The sequence below is a fragment of the Kryptolebias marmoratus genome, linkage group LG10, assembly GCF_001649575.2.
Source record: "Kryptolebias marmoratus isolate JLee-2015 linkage group LG10, ASM164957v2, whole genome shotgun sequence".
Taxonomy (NCBI): domain Eukaryota; kingdom Metazoa; phylum Chordata; class Actinopteri; order Cyprinodontiformes; family Rivulidae; genus Kryptolebias; species Kryptolebias marmoratus.
In genome coordinates, this window is record NC_051439.1 from 9,173,735 (window position 1) to 9,193,176 (window position 19,442).

General features: G+C 36.9%; 1 protein-coding gene across 2 annotated transcripts in view; it reads left to right on the forward strand.

Moving 5' to 3' along the window:
• Positions 1–5,311: 5,311 nt before the first annotated feature.
• Positions 5,312–19,442, forward strand: part of stxbp6 (syntaxin binding protein 6 (amisyn)) — a 44,353-nt gene continuing 30,222 nt past the window's right edge. For both annotated transcript variants that reach the window (XM_017419307.2, XM_017419317.2), the window contains exons 1-2: positions 5,312–5,322; positions 6,522–6,702. In XM_017419307.2, coding sequence (XP_017274796.1) covers positions 6,549–6,702 — 154 coding nt within the window. In that variant the 5' untranslated portion in view covers positions 5,312–5,322; positions 6,522–6,548. The remainder of the gene's footprint in view (positions 5,323–6,521; positions 6,703–19,442) is intronic.

The following is a 19,442-nucleotide window of genomic DNA, read 5'->3' on the forward strand; positions in this document are numbered from 1 at the left end:
GGGGGGGGGGGGGGGGGGAGACAAAAAGCAGCCTGCTTTCCTGACAAATTGACACAAATGTTTAGAATTCCCAGAGTAAGCTTAATCTCCGGGGCTGTAATCACTTTTCCTGCATTACAGGATACTTCTGCTGTGAAGTTATATACAACACCACTGTGGGTTTCATTTAAAAGGACATTAGTAACATGAAGATATGTAACTGGTTTATCCTGCTTTGTGTCTTTACGGCGCAGTTTTAACTCATTTTTGCTCCAATTATTTTGGCTGTGCACCATACGGATGTGCTGCTTTTGCTTAATGCGTGTTCACATTTGTATTAATGCATCACGCTGTGGCCTCAGCATACAACAGAGTCATTGTGCTAATGATCCCTGCACTGTTTGAGATGTCGGCTGGTAAGTGCATTGCATTTGGTTTTCTGCTGTTTACCCAGTTTCCCCTCCAATGTTTTATTGCTATTAGGTGGTGGCCCATAAGGGATTAACTCATTTGGGGGCATTCATTGATTCGTGGTTGACCTATGCCTCCTTTTGCACTCCTTCGGCAGAGTAAACCTAGAAGATCACGGAGGCTTCCACGTTTTTCCTTCGTCAGGAGGAAAGCCGAGGCTCTGTTCAGTGTGTTGCTTTAATGAAAAGCTGTTCCTCTCTGTAATTATTGTTTCATTTTATGTTTAACATAAAGTAGTCATCAGCGCGTGAGTTATTTCTTTTTACTTTGCCATATATCCTCATTTAACACTCTACAATCAGATATTTTGTGCATGCTGGGAAGGAAATAAACTGCAGCTCATATAAAAAGGCATAAATCAGTGAGGCAAGCAGAAAAGAAGAGCAGTAAAATATACGAGAAGAATCCCGAGGCCCAAAAATGATCCTGATCAAAGAATTTCAGACAACCGTCTATAATAATCCATCAGGAAGAAAGTGCCTACAAATTACAGCAGAAGTATTACATTGAATGGCCAAGTATGGATAACAGGAGACACTGACAGCCATTTTATTCTGAGTACACAGTAAGTAGGTAGATTGTAGAAACCACTTTCTTTTCTTTGAATGACTTATGGCTTTAAATTATGCACGTTGTTTGTTAGGTCAAACTGCAACAAGCTGTTGAATAGCATGGTATTTGGTGTTATTGGCTATTATCAACTATAACTTGTGCTTAGTAAAACACTCCTAAAAGCACCATATATGGTTTAATTTCTCATTTTATGAGGGATAACATGCACCATCTGTTCATTGGATGTTTTATATTACTTATTCTAACACTGCTGAATGACATCACTCTCTAAAGATACAGTTTCTGATGATAGGTGCATTGTGGGAGTCTTTTTCTTTTTCTATCTTTTTCAAGGTCTTCAGAGTCTTGAGTCAATAAAAAAGACATGGATGAAACACTGCAGATGAAGCAAAGTGTTTTATGTTTTTCATACATCTTTGAAAGTGCCCTGAGGAGTGAGAGAAATAAATTCGTCTTTAAAGGTTTCTAAAGCCAGTCAGATAGGAGGAGGAGGAACAGATATGAAGATATGAAGCTCTTGAAGAATATCATTTATATATTCAGGGAGTTCTCCTGCCAGATCATTGTGTTCTGTACTTTCTGAATAAGCTGATTTTTTTATAAATCAGATAAGTCCGACTAATGTTTAGTTTACACCATAACTGCAAGTAAAGCCTCCACCACTGCTTTTCCTTATGCTCTCTGCTGCTGGTCGACACAGCAATTCTCAGGATAGCTTTGGGCTTGCCAGGAAGAAAAAAAACGGGGGAAAAAAATCTATTGACACACCGGTTCAGCGGATCAGTGTGTTTACTGAAATGGGTTATTTCAAGAGGAACGCTCTCTGACTTTGAAACCACGTGCACAAGGCTCATAAAATAGACTGCATTCTAAATATTTGTAGTGTTTTCTTTACATATTGGTTCTGCAATGGTTTATTCTTACTAGAGAGTAATTTTATAGTTGTCTTACACTCAACATAAGATGTTAAACAAAGATAATTTAGGTTAGTGGTGTCAGTTTTAAAGTAAAATATTTAGTATACTGGCTGAATAACAAGTTCTTATTTTCATTCAATGGAAACATCCCAAGTCAAAAAAGATAAGCAAGAAAACTGTGCTTCCCCATGGTTTCCAGGATTTTTCGAAAGTGCGTACGTACTTTATCTTAAAGCGAAATCTAAATCTATCTTTTTTGGTTGTATTTTTTATAATGAATGCCAATAAAACATCTTCTTCCTGGAATATTTTCTTTCACACTTCAAAACTAATTGTTCTAAGAATGCAACTAGACTAAAGTGCAAGAGCAGTGGATTTAATAATCTGTACTACACGTGGAATTGGATAGATTTTTCTAAGATGCACCAGCTGCTTGTGTGTACCTCCTGAGATTTTTATGTCTCGCCAAAGGAAATTAAAGACGCAATCAGTTCAGCACATCAGAACATCACCTATCCATCTTGTAGGTCCATTTCCTCTGCTTTTACGCAGGCTTGAGAGCAGGACTGCGTTCATCCCTTCATAGACCCAACTGGAGCGGGCTCCCGGGAGAGCAGTAAGCACCGGCTGAACTGCTTTAACACGAGCACACCGAGCGAGCGAGCAGGGAGTGAAAGAATGCACAGTAACAGTGCTGCTTATTGCAATACACAGCCTCAGTTAATGAAGTGTTTTGAGAAGGAGATTTGTGTGAAAATGGGGTGATAAGCAGCTATTAGATTTATGTGCATTGCTTTCACTGCCACAGTAGCTCCTTGGCTACAACTGTTTGGCCCTGCACTGTGAACGTTGCATAAGTCTGTACAGTCAAAGCATAAGCTGTTCACTAGCTGGCTACATTTCACTGCCTGGAGGTTTCTGCCCTCCTCCTCCTCGTGTCCCCAGCTCCTTATCCCTTCCCTCCTGCTATGCTTCATCGGGCCACCTGAGGCAGGATGTGTGCTGGTGACAGCTTGAGGGCAGATGTTCTCATCCTTCCCGTCTTAGCTGCAGGGTGGTGTAGAAGATAGAGAGTTGTTACGGATTAGGAATTTCACAGAGAGGAATTCCACTGTGCTGACTCGCTACAAGGCCAGTTACTTTTCAGCTCTTAACCTTGATTTCTTTGGTTTGTGATGCAGTGTACCTACTGGTTAGTGACAGATGTATGAAATAGAACCAGCTGCAGTAGTTTTTGTCTTTATAGAACATAAAAATCTCTTAAAAATCATAGCTGTCTTCAACATGGAAAAGTAAGAGATAAGAAATCACATCTGAACTCAGAATATTAAAACAGTTTGTAATACTCAGATGACATGGTGCTTCATTTTGATGTTGGCTTGCAACGGAACATGTCTGTCCTAAACAGATGCCAGCTTGTAAAACTTAGCTCTCTTGCACTTTTAAACAAAAGCTGTTGGAGCACCTCCAAAAATAATGACAAATCTAAAAGCTTTGATTTTTAAAAAACACTTTAATTCAGCAAACAGTTATTTATTTTGTAAAGTGGTCATGTTGTAATGTTGGTTTTACCAGGAAATCTGTCACACTGTGTGTGGGTGTGTGTGGTAATCCCCGATTGTGTCTTATCTCGTATTGGTTAGCTGAGCATGTTGGTAGTGGGACTTCCTGCTGTACAGAACGCCACAAGTTAACTTCCAAGGTTTAGGTGAGTTAAAAAAAGAAATAGAACTTTGAAATCTGAAACCTTATATGATTTTTATTGATTTGTTTTCTGCAGATTCAAGGTGCTTCAAGGACTCAACAGCTAACTTTCACTTTTCATTTTAGTTATTTTGAGTTGAAACTCAGCTGCTTTATTGCAGAACCCAGTGACTTTTCAAGGTTTTTAAACTGTACATTTCCAGAGTTAAATTGATAGTTTTTTATTGTTTCAGTATTTTATTTTTTACAAGATTAGCCTATTAACTCTGACTTAAATAAGTAGGACGGCCTTGTATTGTTGACAAAAACAATCAACGATCTTGAAGGGGAGTGGGGAGGTATCCATTTTTATATCAAGTCTTAAAGTTATACTTGGTTTGCTGTCAGCCTGCAGTTTTGTAATTTTGTTGTTCTGTGTAATTTCAGGAAATTTTAAGGGCTCTTTATTGGATCTTTAACCATCATATTTAGAGGTGGAACCTTTTGATGCTCTGACAACTAGGAACAAAGTGTGTTAAAACCAAAGTTCATAACATTAAAACTTGTCAAAGTGAAAGTCATGTGTTAGAAATAAGCCTACCAGCATATTTGCCTTTCAGGTCTGAGCAGTGGATGTGTCAGGCTGACAAACCTTCCTGTAGCGCTGATCTGACTCAGAAGTGTGCTTGTTGAGCATGCAGACAGAAAGCGGGGGTTGAATTTTCACCAGAAGAAAGGTCCATCGTCTCCATGGATTGTAAACTGTCTATCGCCAGTCAGCTCTGCATCTGCTCATTCATCCATAGTTTGACCTGCCAGGTCTGCTGCACTAGGCTTTTTTTATTTTATTTATTTATTTATTAAAGACTGCTCTTCAGCCTTGTCCCTGATAGCCAATAGTGACATGTTCTTGTTTTGATAAATTTGGCATATAATTCACAAAAGTCCAGACTTTTTTTTTTCTTGTTTAGAAGAAGAGACATGATGCAAACCGAAAGTACAACGTGCCAAATATTCTGACTTGTAAGTTATTTTAATTCTGACTATAAAACAAACACGGTAATGACTCTGTAGATAACAGTGAAGTACTCCATGGTGCAAGATCTTCATTCATAAATGAAGTCAAACATTTACTGGGTGACAATAACATCGGAACTCTTGGGGATGAATTCAAAGCAGTGCCTTTTGCTTAATTTAGAAATTTTCTTTAGATTCTTCATTAAAATCTTATGATTAGATTGTGAAACATACAGTAGTATCATTTTCGAAGCTCATTAGAATCTGTATTGAGATAAAGCGTCCTGCTACAGACGAGCACCCAGCCCCTCCTCTCTAGCAGTTCAACACATGAACAATGGCTGGCTTTCACACCACTGTTGGTGTCACCAGCAGAAACTTGTTTGTATCTCTTTTAATCTGTAACTGGGCTAAAGTAAAATGAAATTCACCCATGTTGTTCCTTCTGGCTTGACATTGTCCCACCCACCCTCACATTTACCTGCAGGTTTTGCTTGTAATTAGTCGGTCAATAAAAAATAAATCTTGTAGTTTGCTTAACTGCTGAACACACATTTAAAGCTTCCAGCGCTTTTATAAAAAGTCCTGTTTGTGAATAGTTTTGCTAGTCATTTTAGTAGAATTGGTTTTGCAGTCCGTCTTGCTGTACAGTAATTCATCTTTGGTTGAGACTGACACGTCGGTTCATCAGCAGTAAGGTGTCCTTTGTGGTATGTGGATGGGAGCTTTTATGTGTCTCTAATAAATGTGTGCGGCTGAGACGATAATTAGGATCCATTGGCCTCATGGGGGCATTTGGGCGAGAATAACCCACTTCTTTTTGACTGTGTCCAGCTCTTGGAGATAGTCTGGCCAAGTAAGCACATTATTCCCTGACTGTAGCAGACATATTGCTGAGTCTCCTATGTGTGTTCTCAGTCTCTAAGAAACAAATTCACTAGTAGATGTTGGCCTGTAATAATAGAAACGCGATTACTGTTCTGTGTCAGCCAGACTTACTGGTAATCTAAATAGTTTCAGCTTCAATCATTTCATTTCTGTGAGTGGCAGTGCTTCCAAGCAGAACATTGGCAAAACAATATAACAGTATGGAATGTGATGGCTGCGAAACAGAAATACTGCTGGGAGATGATGAGGGAACCTTTTACTCCCCGTCTGTGTTTTAAGGCCCCGTACACAGGAGGAAAAATCACACAAATTCAGTTGTGCTTTCAGAAAGTAAAGAGATTCCTTTGATGGCTTTCTGTTTGGTGCCTGCCTGATTGCTCTCAGATGTTTCTGACTCAGAGGTGGTTACATTTACACACGAGCTGTGTGTATGACATGCACAGCAACACACCTTAAAAACAGCTAATGTTTTGTGCACATTTGTTTCTTTAATATTAGAAAAAACTGATCAAATGTCCAGAATCTGACCTGAACTGTTATGTCAGTTTTACAAACAAATCTTTGCCAGAAACATTTCAATTAGTGTTTTTCTTCTGGCACATATGTTTGGACTCGAGCACGGCCTGATTAGATTGTGACTTTTAGAGGTCGAGCTCTCCGTGACCTGGAGTCGATCACACTCTTGGGCCTTCAAGATAGCAGGTCTACCTCAAAGGAACTTCTGTCCATCTGGTACAAATTTCCTTTTAGGCTTAAGCATGGCCAACGTCACACAACACAAAAATAGCCATAACATAAATCTTACACTAATTATGACAATGTGTCATGAATTAGAATAAAAGACTTGATTGCATATTATACATATTATAAATTTAAATTGTTAATGAGTCCAATTTAAAAATACAGGCAACTTTACTGGCTGATTGACATGTTTCATTGTGACTCAACCGATTTAGTTTTTGCTTATTTTCTGTTTACTCTCATCCTCCCCAGTGAAGTCTTCTCCTGCCTGTATCAGAGATGAGTGCCAAGTCGGTCATCAACAAGGAGCTCTTCACGCCTCACGATGAGAGGATGCTCGTTGCTGTACAAGTGAAGCGCAGGACAAAGAAGAAGATACCTTTTTTGGCCACAGGTGGTCAAGGAGATTACATGACTTTTATCTGCCTCTCAGGTGAGAACAAATGAAGAACCTTTTTTTCCTTCAGTGGTTTGTTTACATTTAAATGAGTTTTTTTCATTGGTTTGTGTATGCAGTCCTTGATTATTTCTCCCACTGATATTTACACTGTGCATGCTGCCGAGATGATGCCATGCTGGGTAAATTTAAAGCTGAGCATCAGTTTTTAAATGGATTACTGAGTTTTATCTTTAATTTAAATATCCCTTTTCACACATGGGTTGAGCCCTACTGGTGCAAAACATGACCTCTTCAAGTCGGGCTGGTCCCATTTTGGTAATAAACACAAAACAAACAGGTGGTTCAGTGTTACAGCAGTGTGTTCACACAAAACATCCAACATTAGTCAGAATTAGCTGAGTGACATCTAATATTTAATTTATGTTTGTGATGGAAGATTAGCTGATGTATTGCCTGTTCATTGAATCAAACACATTTTTCATTCAGGGAACATTTAGAGCCTATTAATTCCAGTGCCAGCAAGTTTCTGAATTTACCACTTCAATATACGTTAATTCAATATGAAGATTGCCTCGTAGTGGTGAAGCTGCTCCACACTTGGTTATACCTGCAGATACACAGACTATTTATTTTCAAAAGTCACAAATTACCCTCAGGTTTCAGAGAGCAGTTATTTCAAAGGGCTTTTGATGAGTCATTTCTCCTTTCATGTAGAAATTATTATTACTTTATATTCACTTTTTGTAATGCCTGTCTGATAACATCTTCAGCAGCATTTTGTCCCCCTTTGTCTAATTTCAATATCAATGCTCCAAAAATCCAAGTGTCAGAATAATCTAACTGCCTATTCATTATCATTTTAAAGAGATGACATTAAATGATTGGCCTTGAGTGATGAGCTGCCGGTTTAATTCCTGTTCTGAAAATCTGCTTAATCTTTAATTCTGCTGGATATTTCTCTGTAGTTTTTTTTTTTAAATAAAAGTATCAGCATTTAAAAGGAAGGGAATAAAGCATTTTACAGTTACATTACATTTTATGGGCTAAGTGTGTCTAAAACGTTCATCTATTTTTTATGCACGGTTTGACACAGTATGTTGAAAACTTGTTTACTGAAATGGCAAAAAAAGGAAAGATACAGGAAGTTTTCTAGTTCATCTTGTTGCATTTTCTTGTCTTGGGCCTACATTCAGACAGCAATAAAAAAGTGTCCCAATCTGAATTTTTTTTGCCTAAAACAAAAACCACACTTTTTTTGCTGATCCGGCTGCTTGTCTTCCTCTTTAAGGCAGTTCTCTTCTTAGCAGCCATCACTTTTTTTTTTTATTACAGCCATGTGTAACAAAAGCTGTTACACTACCTTCTAATGACACTTCAGAGTTAAGGAAACCTTAACTTTACATTATATATAGTTTTATTGAGCAGCATACAAAACCACATCCAATTAATTTAACACAATACAATAACTCTTTTATGTTTGAGTCCCTGAGAGACTTGTCAGTAGGAGCCATTTGAACTGCCTCAGAAGTTGCCATCAGTATAGTATTTATAGGGACCTATTTTTATGAATCTTTGTTACACTCATGGGCTGTAAGGATGGAAAGGTTTAATGTTTGACTAAATGGACTGTAGACTTTTGTGTTCTCACTCCATTTGTCATTTTTACAACCCAGATGAATGGATGTCGTTTCTATATTGTTTTACCAAGGATTTATGAAGACTTCAAGGAACTCTTTTCTTTTTTTTCCTCAAGACTAATAGAGCTGGCATTCATGCAGTACTAAACCCATCTCCTGACCAGGGGGAAACAAAACATACATTAAAGACATAAAGTATATTATACATGATACAGCCATTTTAAAGAAGAACCATTCTGCTTTTTGTTGCCATTTTAACTATCCTAAGTGTAGGATTGGATGTTACACAGTGCTGTAAAACAAATCAAGAAGGCGCGCCACCAAACTGCTCACATTTATTGATCTTTTGAAGCTGTGCGTTTCTCAGGTTTTCCATTTTAAGAATCTCCTGACTCAGCTAAGGTTTTGTAATGCACGTGGTGTTACAATTGTGAAGAGAAACGCTGTCGTAAAGTTCACTGTATTGAGGTTCTTTTTCATCCAGAAAACCTTTGAACTGATTTAAAAACGAGCATTTTTGTGTGTAGGGAAGTCTGAAACCAGCCAACACTCGACTCCCTGAATGTTTGAGATAAAATGAGACTTGTGTGACTATAAGAGGGGGGATGGGGTCTCTGACAGTCTTGTGGTTACAGTAGCAGATAGTCCAGGCCTGAGGGCCTTGCAGTGGCTGAGTTATGTAATCTGTGGGATGTCATTACTAAAGGAAGCCTACAGTGTGAGGAGCTGAACTGTACAGACAACTGCAAGTGCTTTGCTCTCGAGCTGAGCGGTAAGCCAGGATGAAACACCAGGACATCAACTCTCCTCTAATTCTGGATCATAGCTAAAGTACTCTCATCAGATTTGACTGAATATGACAAGTCTGGAATTAATTTCAACAAATCTGGAAGTCTTGTACTAGCAGTTTTTAAAATAGGCTCAGAACAAAACACTTCTCTCCCATACATGTAATGTGGATGTTATGCAACTGCCCCGGTGACTACAGCATTCAGTTTAAAGCTCTTTTCAGTGTGGGTGACTGTGAATCTTTGAATTGTCTGTTATGTTGAATGCATAGTTGTTTGTCTTCAGTGAGAGCTGCATTTATCAGTTAAACAAACAGAAAAGCCTGGACAGCTGCCACTTGGAGAGCGCCGCGTCTTGTGTCAGAATAACATGTGGCTCCAGAAAAAAAAACAACCAAGGCTGGTTCAGCTGACTTAGCAGACTGGTGTTTGGCTTCAGGGTGAAAGCTTGGAAATCAGTCTTATGTTGGCAACAGACACTGATTTAGATCCCTGAATTCTCTGCGTTAGTGAACTGAGATGCACTGAATACCTCTTTGTTACTTGAGATTTAATTCAAAAGCATCTGAGTTTAATTAAACAAGGCTGCTATAGTTTTTGTGTTTCTTTTAATCTGTTTGGTGTGTTTTGGCTAAACTGGTGCATTTTTGTTCTTTGAGTTTGCTTAGATGGTAAATTTCAACCAGAAGCTATGATTAAACTTGCTTATCAAGGATTATTTGCGTTGTGAGTTTTGTGAGAACAAAACTAGGACCATGTGAAATTCAAGCTATATTTATTATTACAATGCAAAGCTTGACTAAAGAGATTTATTTATTTTTGCCTGCTTCTCTTGCTGATTATGCTAAACATTAATCATCATCATGTTATTAGGAGTCAGGCTGGATTATTCCCTCCCTCTGTCATTATTTTGTTCTTAGTTCTTCATGACCACAAGGAGAAATTAAACTGCATACAGTGGAAGGTAACATCATGTCTGAACTGTTACAACCGTTTGCACATAAGTACACTACAACTAAAATGTAATCACTATGAAGCAAATCCGCTTGCACATAAAATTGTCATTTTTTATGCATAATATTTGAGTTATCGGTAGAAATTTGCTCCATAACTAAACCCTCCTCATACTTAGCTATGTGCTGAGATTTCAAAGACATGCTTGATCTTATGCACACATAGGTCTGCACAGAAACACATGTTAACGCCTTAAACAACCTCAGGGGTCTTGATGACACACGGGAATGCTGGAGCAATGCCAGAACCATAGAGCAGATCAGCCTGTGAGATTTCTCTTTGATCACTGGGCTTCATGTGGCTCCTTTATAGCTGTATGTTCGAACTGCAACACTGGACCGCCCACAGAATGTTTGGCAGGCGAGATGTGAGGCCAGTTAAGACACTGGGAGGATTCACTGGAGGTAGCCTGTTAGTCTGCCGAGTTTTCTTTTCATTTTTCTGATCTGGAAGGAAAACATGTTTACTTTTTCACCCCCCCTCTCTTTATTCTCCACATCCAACATGTTCTCATTATTTTTCTTTTTTTATCCTTGTGTTCTATGATTGTTCTGTACATTATAACTATTACACATTAGTAGCTTTGGGGGTGTGCATTAAAAAAACAAAAAACAGAAACCATGTTGATGTTTCTAAATCAAACGTTTTTTTCTGCAATTTGGCTAAAGTTTTTGTTAAAGCCTGCATGTTTGTAGCGTGTTTCAAAAAAACAAAAAAAAAAACTTCAAGCCAGGATGGCATAGTTTTTGGTAAGGATTGGCAATATGGACTTCATCACATTTTTCTGGTATTTATTGTGATAACGATAAATGATAAAAATATAAAATTTCAATATCATCTGTTTTTTGTAATTAAATTTCTGACTGCATACAGGGGGTTTACTGAAGAAGCCCCGCCCCCTCCATGTCCTGACATCTCATTTATAAGGAATTTAAACCAGAGGAACCTCAAAATTTAGTGTTTTTTTTAAATGGTTAAAATTACAGGATGACTAATTATTATCATGCAATTTTTTTTCATGGTATTTTAAACAAGATAACAAAGCCCATCCCTAGTAAGGAGGACATGTTTATGCAGACATGTTATTTTGTGTGTTAGTTTACATTTGTAATTTTAGACAGAGGCTGCCATCTTTAAAACTTGTATGAGCTTTGTTAGACTGTCATTTGAGAAACAACTTGCTCTGTTAAATGTCCCACATTAAGGGCTTTTGGACCATAAGGGACTCGTTCAGTCCTTATGACCATTAATCTTATAACAACACTGATCCACAGTGCTTCTGTTTGGGACTTGGGGTGTTCTGTTATGGAAATTGTTGCCTTTGGTAATGTTGCATAACTGTAGTGACTGATACTGGCCTGTCCACATTTACAGAGAGAAGAGAACAGTCCACTCATACAGATACAGTCCACTAATGCCTCTTTGAGGACTGCTTATGTGCACAGATATTGGTTTGACATTTGAGCTCTGTTCTTTACTTTTATCCTGCTCACCAATGGCTTTAGACGAGTCATCATGTAGTTTGCTGGTTTAAAAACTGATTATGAGGACTGCTTCAACATACTTAATCTAATGTCGGCAGAAATAGTTTTTTTAAAAAATAAAAATCTGTTTTATTGTACTTGCCTATGGGGCTTCAGCTCCCTGTCATAGATTCAGTGAGCTCAAAATTTGTCTGGGAGCTGTGCCCACTGCTGTGGCATCCACACAAGGCCTTTGATAACTGATTATTAAAGTGCTTGTAAAGCCCTAGTGGAAAAAGCTTGACCCCCCCCCCCCATTTTATTTTATTTTACTAAATTTTAATGTAGACAAAAGAAAATGTGTGACGGAAGCACAGTGATATGCAATAAGTTGGCCTTGGTTTTTTATCTCTGTCACACTCTCACTCAAACAGTTCTCTCTCACACACACACACACACACACGTACACACACACAGCAGGTGGAGCTGACAGATTAAAGTCTCAGGTCCTCTGCTAGTAGACCTTACACGTTTGTGGGGTTAGGCATACAATGTCTCCTCCTGTAGAGTTGGGAAGCCTGTTTTATCCGGTCTACAGAGTGTACATGTGACATGTCTCTGAGTGTGTATGATTGAAAACTGGTGCATTCCCCAGTGTTTTTTTTTTTACTCTGTTCATAGTGCTGGTTGTACACAAACCAGTCACTTCTCTCTGTTGTGACTGAACTCTGAATTCTATCAAAATAGCACTTCAAACAACACTAGAATGTGCGAATTTTTGTTCTCAGCTCCCCCTGTAATAGTGGGATTATACTACTACTGTCATAACACTTAAACACAACAGGAATGACACTAGAAGAAGTTGTAAAGGAAGTATTTATTCTCTTTATACCATCAACATACAGTATATTAGACACAGGAACTTAACACGGAAGTGTTATGGCTTAAAAAACATTGATTTTATGTGTGTGTGTTAGGGTTTAGGAGTAGGCAGAGCTTCCAGCATTCATCCCAACTACAGACTCTAGCTCCAAAAATACAACATGGCAGTGCCCGTTAGCCAGAACGTGCCAGGTTCAGTTTTGAACAATAGCAGGCGGAGACACTTATTTTTCCTTTGTTGATGCTTTAAAGAAAAATATGATTGCACAATTTTGATTTGTCTGCCTAAATTCTAAGCGGTTTTTGAAGTTTACATAACATTTCTTGTACCTTTTAGGTATTATATATATATATATATATATATATATATATATATATATATATATATATATATATATATATATATATATATGAAAATAAACTCTTGCAGACTCCTCCCCGTTGCTCTTCCTGCTTTATTTTGTGCCACTTGCTTAGTGTGTGAGTCAACAGAAATGATGTGCACAGCCAGATAAAAAGACATAAAAGGTACTTGACTTCAGGTTTTGCATGCAATGTCTTTCAGTGCGACTGAGAATGATGAGCATAAACTTTGTATTAGCTTTGCTCATGGAAAACCATACACACAAATTTGTTGTTCTGCTGAATATGTCGGCAAAAACATCAGCAGATCCCACAAATAATGTTCGAGGCAAACTATATTACCATCTTTCTGTTACAAAGCACTAAAACAAAAATCCACAGGGAATAAAAACGGTCCGATGCTTCCAACAGAAACTGTATGGTCTGGTTGTTGTTGTCGTAGAAGAAGTTCACTGTTGTTGATTTGCGGGACTCCCCAGGGTTCCTTGTTCTTGTAACACTGGACAAAGAAAGAAGATTGAAAATGGACACCAGACAAAACAAAACATGAGTTTATTCTTTTAAGACACTTTGCATACTTTGAGATTATATTCGACTTCAAAAAGCAATATTCAGTTAAGCATGGATGCTTGTAGACATGGGTGTAACAATAGTTTTGTTTGTTTTTAACTAACAGCACTTTTGTCAGCCTTGTTGTTTTTCAGCGTACTGGAGAAATTGAGAAAACTGACACTGACATTTGCTATTTCATACATATTTTAAGTGTTAATGTGTACAATTATTGTGCCATTTTCAATCAGGCAGGATTTGTTTAACAATAAGACTGGTTTTTGAAGCATTGGTCATAATAAAAATGTAAATATTTTGTCTTTGTAGGAAATAACTTAGAGAAGCCATGTTCCCAGTCTCCACTCACTAGTCCAGAACTAGGTGTAATTATTCATGATCTGAAGACCTTTAGGCTTTTCTGTTATTTTGATATAAGTTATTAAAGTGAAGGTTTTCATCTGGGTTGGTTACTGTAGTGTGCACTGGTTCCTGAGTGTTATGGAAATGTCAACAAAGCCAGCAGGAAATGATCTGGATAGATGAAGTATTGTGACCATTAAGGAAGAAATTATTTGAGACTATTTGTGTTTTTTGATACTGGGTAGTTTCTGCCCATAAATATTGTCTCATTAACAGGCCAAAGATCTGGACAGGAAAAATAAATTATATTCTCAGTTTTTTGTTTAATGCAAACAATGCTTGTACCTCACACCCTTCTTTGCTCTACACAGTGTGAAAAAAGGTGAACGACATACAAAAAAAAGCTTTTGTGCAAAAATGAAGTGCATGGCTTCATAATAATCAGCCATCCATATAATTAGCTGATACAGTGTTCTTGTTAAAGTGGGAGCGTTCCCAATTGATTATGTAATAACCAACTTTACTCAGTCTAGTTGACTCTCCACTGCATAATGGAGTAGTTTCTGAAAATACAGAGAGGAAAAATGTCTTGTTTCTGGGCCAAACACTAAGGATTATTTTGTTAGAAGTTATCTTATTGCGCTTTTATTGACATTCTGCCATCACTTTGTGATTCCAGATGTTTCACTACACCGTAGGTTTTTTTTCCATGTTTGTTGTGCTTCCCTAATGTAACCAAGATGTTCTTGTTAAGCTGCTGCTGTTTGTATCCTGTGATACTCGACACAGAAGCAGCTCTATGCCACATCAGTGTGTGCTCACAAAAAGCGAGCTGGCATTGTGACATTAGGGGAGTGACGGCAGTGGTTTCCTGCATGCACTGCATCCCATTTTAGACACATATTCCAGTTAGGGTCTATAGAAACTGTGGCTGGCTCAGATTTGGAAAAAGCTGTGGATCAATTTCAAGCCCACTTTTAATCTACGTACTTTGACTCAGCTTGCTGTGTGAAAAGGGCTTTAGTTTTGTGATCTGAATATTTTAGAAGAAATGATAAAATAAAACATTATTCATAGAGATTAGAGCTGCTCAAATGACCCAAATGATTCACATGTATTTTGATATATTTTGAGATCATATTTGTGTATAAACATCAAAAAATTTAATGCTGTCTGATAAATATGACACATTTTTCATCTTGTTTTGCTACATTTCTGTAAATATATATCTTTTATGTATCTAATAGCTTTCCAGAAACACTTTGTGCTTTTAATAAATAGGATATGAGAGAAAATGCATAAAATTGATTTATGAATTTCTTTCTAGGAATCCTAAAGAAAAACAAAAAATCTATTTATAATTAAAAAAGCACTTTACTGCCCATTTAACATCTATAGATGGTGTGTACCAAGTCTTTTACATTTTTCCCTTCTGTTTGATGCTTTACTTCTCTGATGTGCAACAATAAAACGCTAACTCTACAGAACAGGAAAAATAAGCAATTTTCTAGACTTTTGGGGCAAGGCCTCTTAATAAAACCTGAGCAATCTGATCTGAATTTGACCATGTAACCATAAATCAAAATGAATGTTCATTTATTTTTTTCTTTCCTCCCCATATTTTATTTTATTGAACATTTTCAGATTTTAATGAAAAGGCATAAAAATACGTAGTGTAATCTATTGTTTTACTGCTTTTAGTTCAATAAATTGTTTTATTTCTTCACAGTAGACAGTTTTAATAATTCTCCATACTCATTCATTGTTGATGCCCTGTCAGCTCCATATGTTCAGCTCTCTCCCACCAGCTTGAGGTTACAAAACAATAAAGACAGTGCATTAGATTATGAATGCTGTTTTTTCCACACCTATCGGCACGGTGCGACACATCCTGTAGCAACCTGTCATCTTATGGAAGTGTATCTACAATATGCTTCTTCTGAAGTTTCTCACCTCCTGCTACAGTAGCTGCTTTCTGTGTTCTGTCAGCGCATGATAAATTAAAGCTACCTCATCCTTTTATGAAGCAGAGCTTACGTCTTGTATAGTTTAAGGCAATACATATAAAAGTTTAGCAGAATTCATTTATTTAAGGTTGTGAATGAGCACTTTAAAAGACTGTTGGCGACACCTATTTATGAACTTATAAGATATGAAGAGAGTACATTACATGTCTGGGCTTTAGTGTGCTTGTCATGATCTTATTGAAGCCACTTATAAAAATATACCTAGTCATATAAAGCTCCTATATGTTTTCTGTTTATATGCAGTAAGATTTAAAAGAAATGGGAGAGTGCTCCTTTCTCCAAGGGACTCAAATAAATTATAGCTGCACTGATACCATCGGATGTAATGAAATCAGAGATGTGTCAGATTCCATGGGCATGTGCTCGCAGAGCCTTATGATTCTTGTATCATTTTAAAGCCACCGGTATTGATTTTGAAGTGGGGCACATGGTTTTGCTGAGCTTGTGCATCTTGAGTTGACTTTAAGTCTCTTTAAGAGAATGGATTTATCTACAAGGAGAGTTTGGCCATCAAAGCCCAACTGAGTCCAGCTGCTTTCTGTGAAATGATGTGGAGAGCTGAATTTGATACTGCACTGTGTCTCATCTTATTCGCCTATTTTGTATGCTTTTTTTGCATTTAATAAAAGCTGACTGAAGCTACACTTTGAGACTAGTAATGATCTGTAGCACAGTATTATCAAATTTGACAGTTAGCAGTTTGGACAGGGTCCAGAATAACTTCCCAGATCTCTGACTTGACCTTTTTTCTAAGTCTTTCAGTCTGACAGGCCTCAAACAGCCGTCAGAGAAAAAAAAAAACGTAAATGAGAACCAAAAGTAAGTCCTCAAGAGAGTGTTGAGTTAGGAGACAAGCTCAGTGTCTGCTAATCAAAACCACTATCAATGTTTCATTGGAAGTTAAGGACTGAATGTCTGGATGGAGCTGAAAACTATGCAGTTGTTTTATCATTTTCTATTACCTGTATGTATTTTTATGATGCAGAGGCAAAACAAACAAACAATATAATAATAATGACATCTAAAAAGGCTAATTTTTTACAATCTTTTTCATAAACCAGTTATACTACACAGTAGGTCCAAAGGAGTCAGTGTCACACATGTTGGTGACATGTTTTTATTTCTCCCAGACCCTTTTGTTTACACAGTTGGACAGGAAATGACTGGTTCTGAAGTCCTGTATTGCCACTACATTGGGTCCTTTTTAGCAACAGGTCAAGTTGTGGTGAATAGAAGAACCTGGTATGGTTTCTGTTGAACTGTGGTAAAATGTGAAAGCTTAAAAATTAAATTTCAAAAAGGAGGAAAAAAAGGTTAGACAAGTTAGGTTTAACACAAAAATGAAATAAAGAAACTGAATTAATTAAAATGGAATTAAAAAAAAATTAGTTTTACTCCAGCTGTTATAATTGACACGTGTAGTTTTTAATACAGATAAAGAAATTAAATACCTTTTAATTTAATGGAGATACTTTGATTGTCTTCGAATGATCCATGAGCTGTGAGTAATACTAAGAAATGAGCTTGATTTTAATTTCATGCTTATTAGAAAAGTAAATGAAGAGGACAAAACAACTGAAACCACACCTTGTACCTGTAATCACACAAATAATTGATGTGTTTTTTTTTTTTTAAATTTCTACTGCTCCATAAATGATTTAAATGAACATGGTTATGACGTCATGGTAGGTTTTATTTTTTATTGAGTTGTTGCAGTGTTTGAGTTGTTTTTTGAGATTGACTTTACTCCAGCCTCTCCCCAAACCTCTGTTTTATTCTAATACATTTTTTTGCTACCTGAGACCTTTCAGTAAAAAGATGAAAGCTGAGATGGTGTGTACTTTGCTTTAACTTTTCCTCCCATAATTCTTCCACAACTCTTGACCTTAGTAAAGATTCTTTCCCTGTCTCCACCATTAACTTCGACTTTCTTCATTTTTATAGCTTTGACCTTATCTGGATTTGGAAGTAACATCATTCAAGTCTTTCACCTTATCCTCTCCTAGTTGGATTCTTATCTATCATAATGACATGCTGGAATCTGATTTAAGCTTAGAAAGATAACTGCAAAAATCCTTTTGATCCCAGTTGGAGCACTTAATTGTTTTAATTACTAATCTTTAATTGATAGATCGATTATTAAAATTAAGAATATCCTGAGAAAAACATTTTGTACTCAGTGACAGGCAGTAATTTAAACATGGACATGGAGTCTAAATGCAATACTTTCTTCCTAAAACACATTGTCAAACTACACATTAATTTACAAGTTTATTAAAATAAAAATGTCATGCCTCTGCTTGAATGTCCAAAAGCCCGGAACGAAAAGACAACAACCTTTCTTTATATGGTTGCTGAAGTTGTTTTAATTTATCAACACAGTAAAAATTGCTGTGTGAATACTTTTGCCTTTCCACGTGGTACATATTTTATAACATTAAAAAAAGCTAACTATATTAGCTTTAAAAAAAAACCGACATAGTAAACCTTCATCAAATTGTAGCATAGATTAAATTTTTTTCACAGTAATGACTAAAATTATAGCATAAACAACTTTTCTAGTTGCTGATGTAGATTCTCTAGACAATTTTTAGTTTTCAGTCAAAAACTATGCCCAAAAATAACAATTATAAATGAGCATTAAATTAATTTTTCAGTTTTAATACACCAGAAAGTATTAGTTTTGTAAATAAATTAAATGCTTCATGATGACACTGTGTTGTTGTATCCTTAAAGGACCATCCATTGTTGATTCAGTGATGATGGGATGTTGAAGTTGTCAAGCAAAGAAACTACATGTGTTAATATTTCAAATTAAAAGAATAGTTTTATTAGCATGTTGAACTGCCAGCAATGATTTCTTTGTTACATTCAAGAAGATAAATATGATTAAATTCCAAACATCCCTCATATCACTACAACAAAGATCCCTGCACTGCCAGTTCGGCTCAGTTGCCAGAAACATGTTTATAACTCTAGTGCAGGAATGGGTTGAGATGTACTATCCCCTGTGGGAAATTTTAACAATTTGCACAATCAATCGCAATTCAATATTCGCAATAAGTAGCATTCTTTTATGTGCGCTCCCTGGTTTTAATACTGTGTCCAGTTTAATCCCCAAGTTTCTCATGTCTTGTCCAGATTATTGTTTTAAAGATCAGCACTTTTAGTGTCATTTTTAACAAATGACACTTTGACAGATAATCGTATACTCATTAGCTCGCTCTACACTATTTTAACAAACAGCACCAGATCAATACCTTTTGAGAAGACCTCTGTCTGAAAAACAAACCACTGTAATATTGCTGTTTTTCCTCTGTCATTACAATTCCGACATTCAGAGAGACCAATTAAACACCATTTAGTTTTTCTTGCCTCTGTATCAAGAAACCTGATCAGGTAAGTCTGGCTGAGTCTGTGTTGAGAAAGCAGCAGAAAGTAGGAGTTGATGTCAGTTCTTTGATCGATTGAACTTTAGGATAACAATCAAAAGCTCCTAAGTGAAGTGCCCATTAGCTGGTGTGCTGGCACAGATTTATTTATTTTTTTACACTGAAGATTTTTGATAGAGAATGTTTTTGACAGTGTCAGACTTTAAAGGATCTAACCCCATGTTTTGGACTGAAGTTTGGCTTCATCATCATCTGATACTTTACCAAGTCCCAGTCTACCTAACTGATGTGGTAGGGG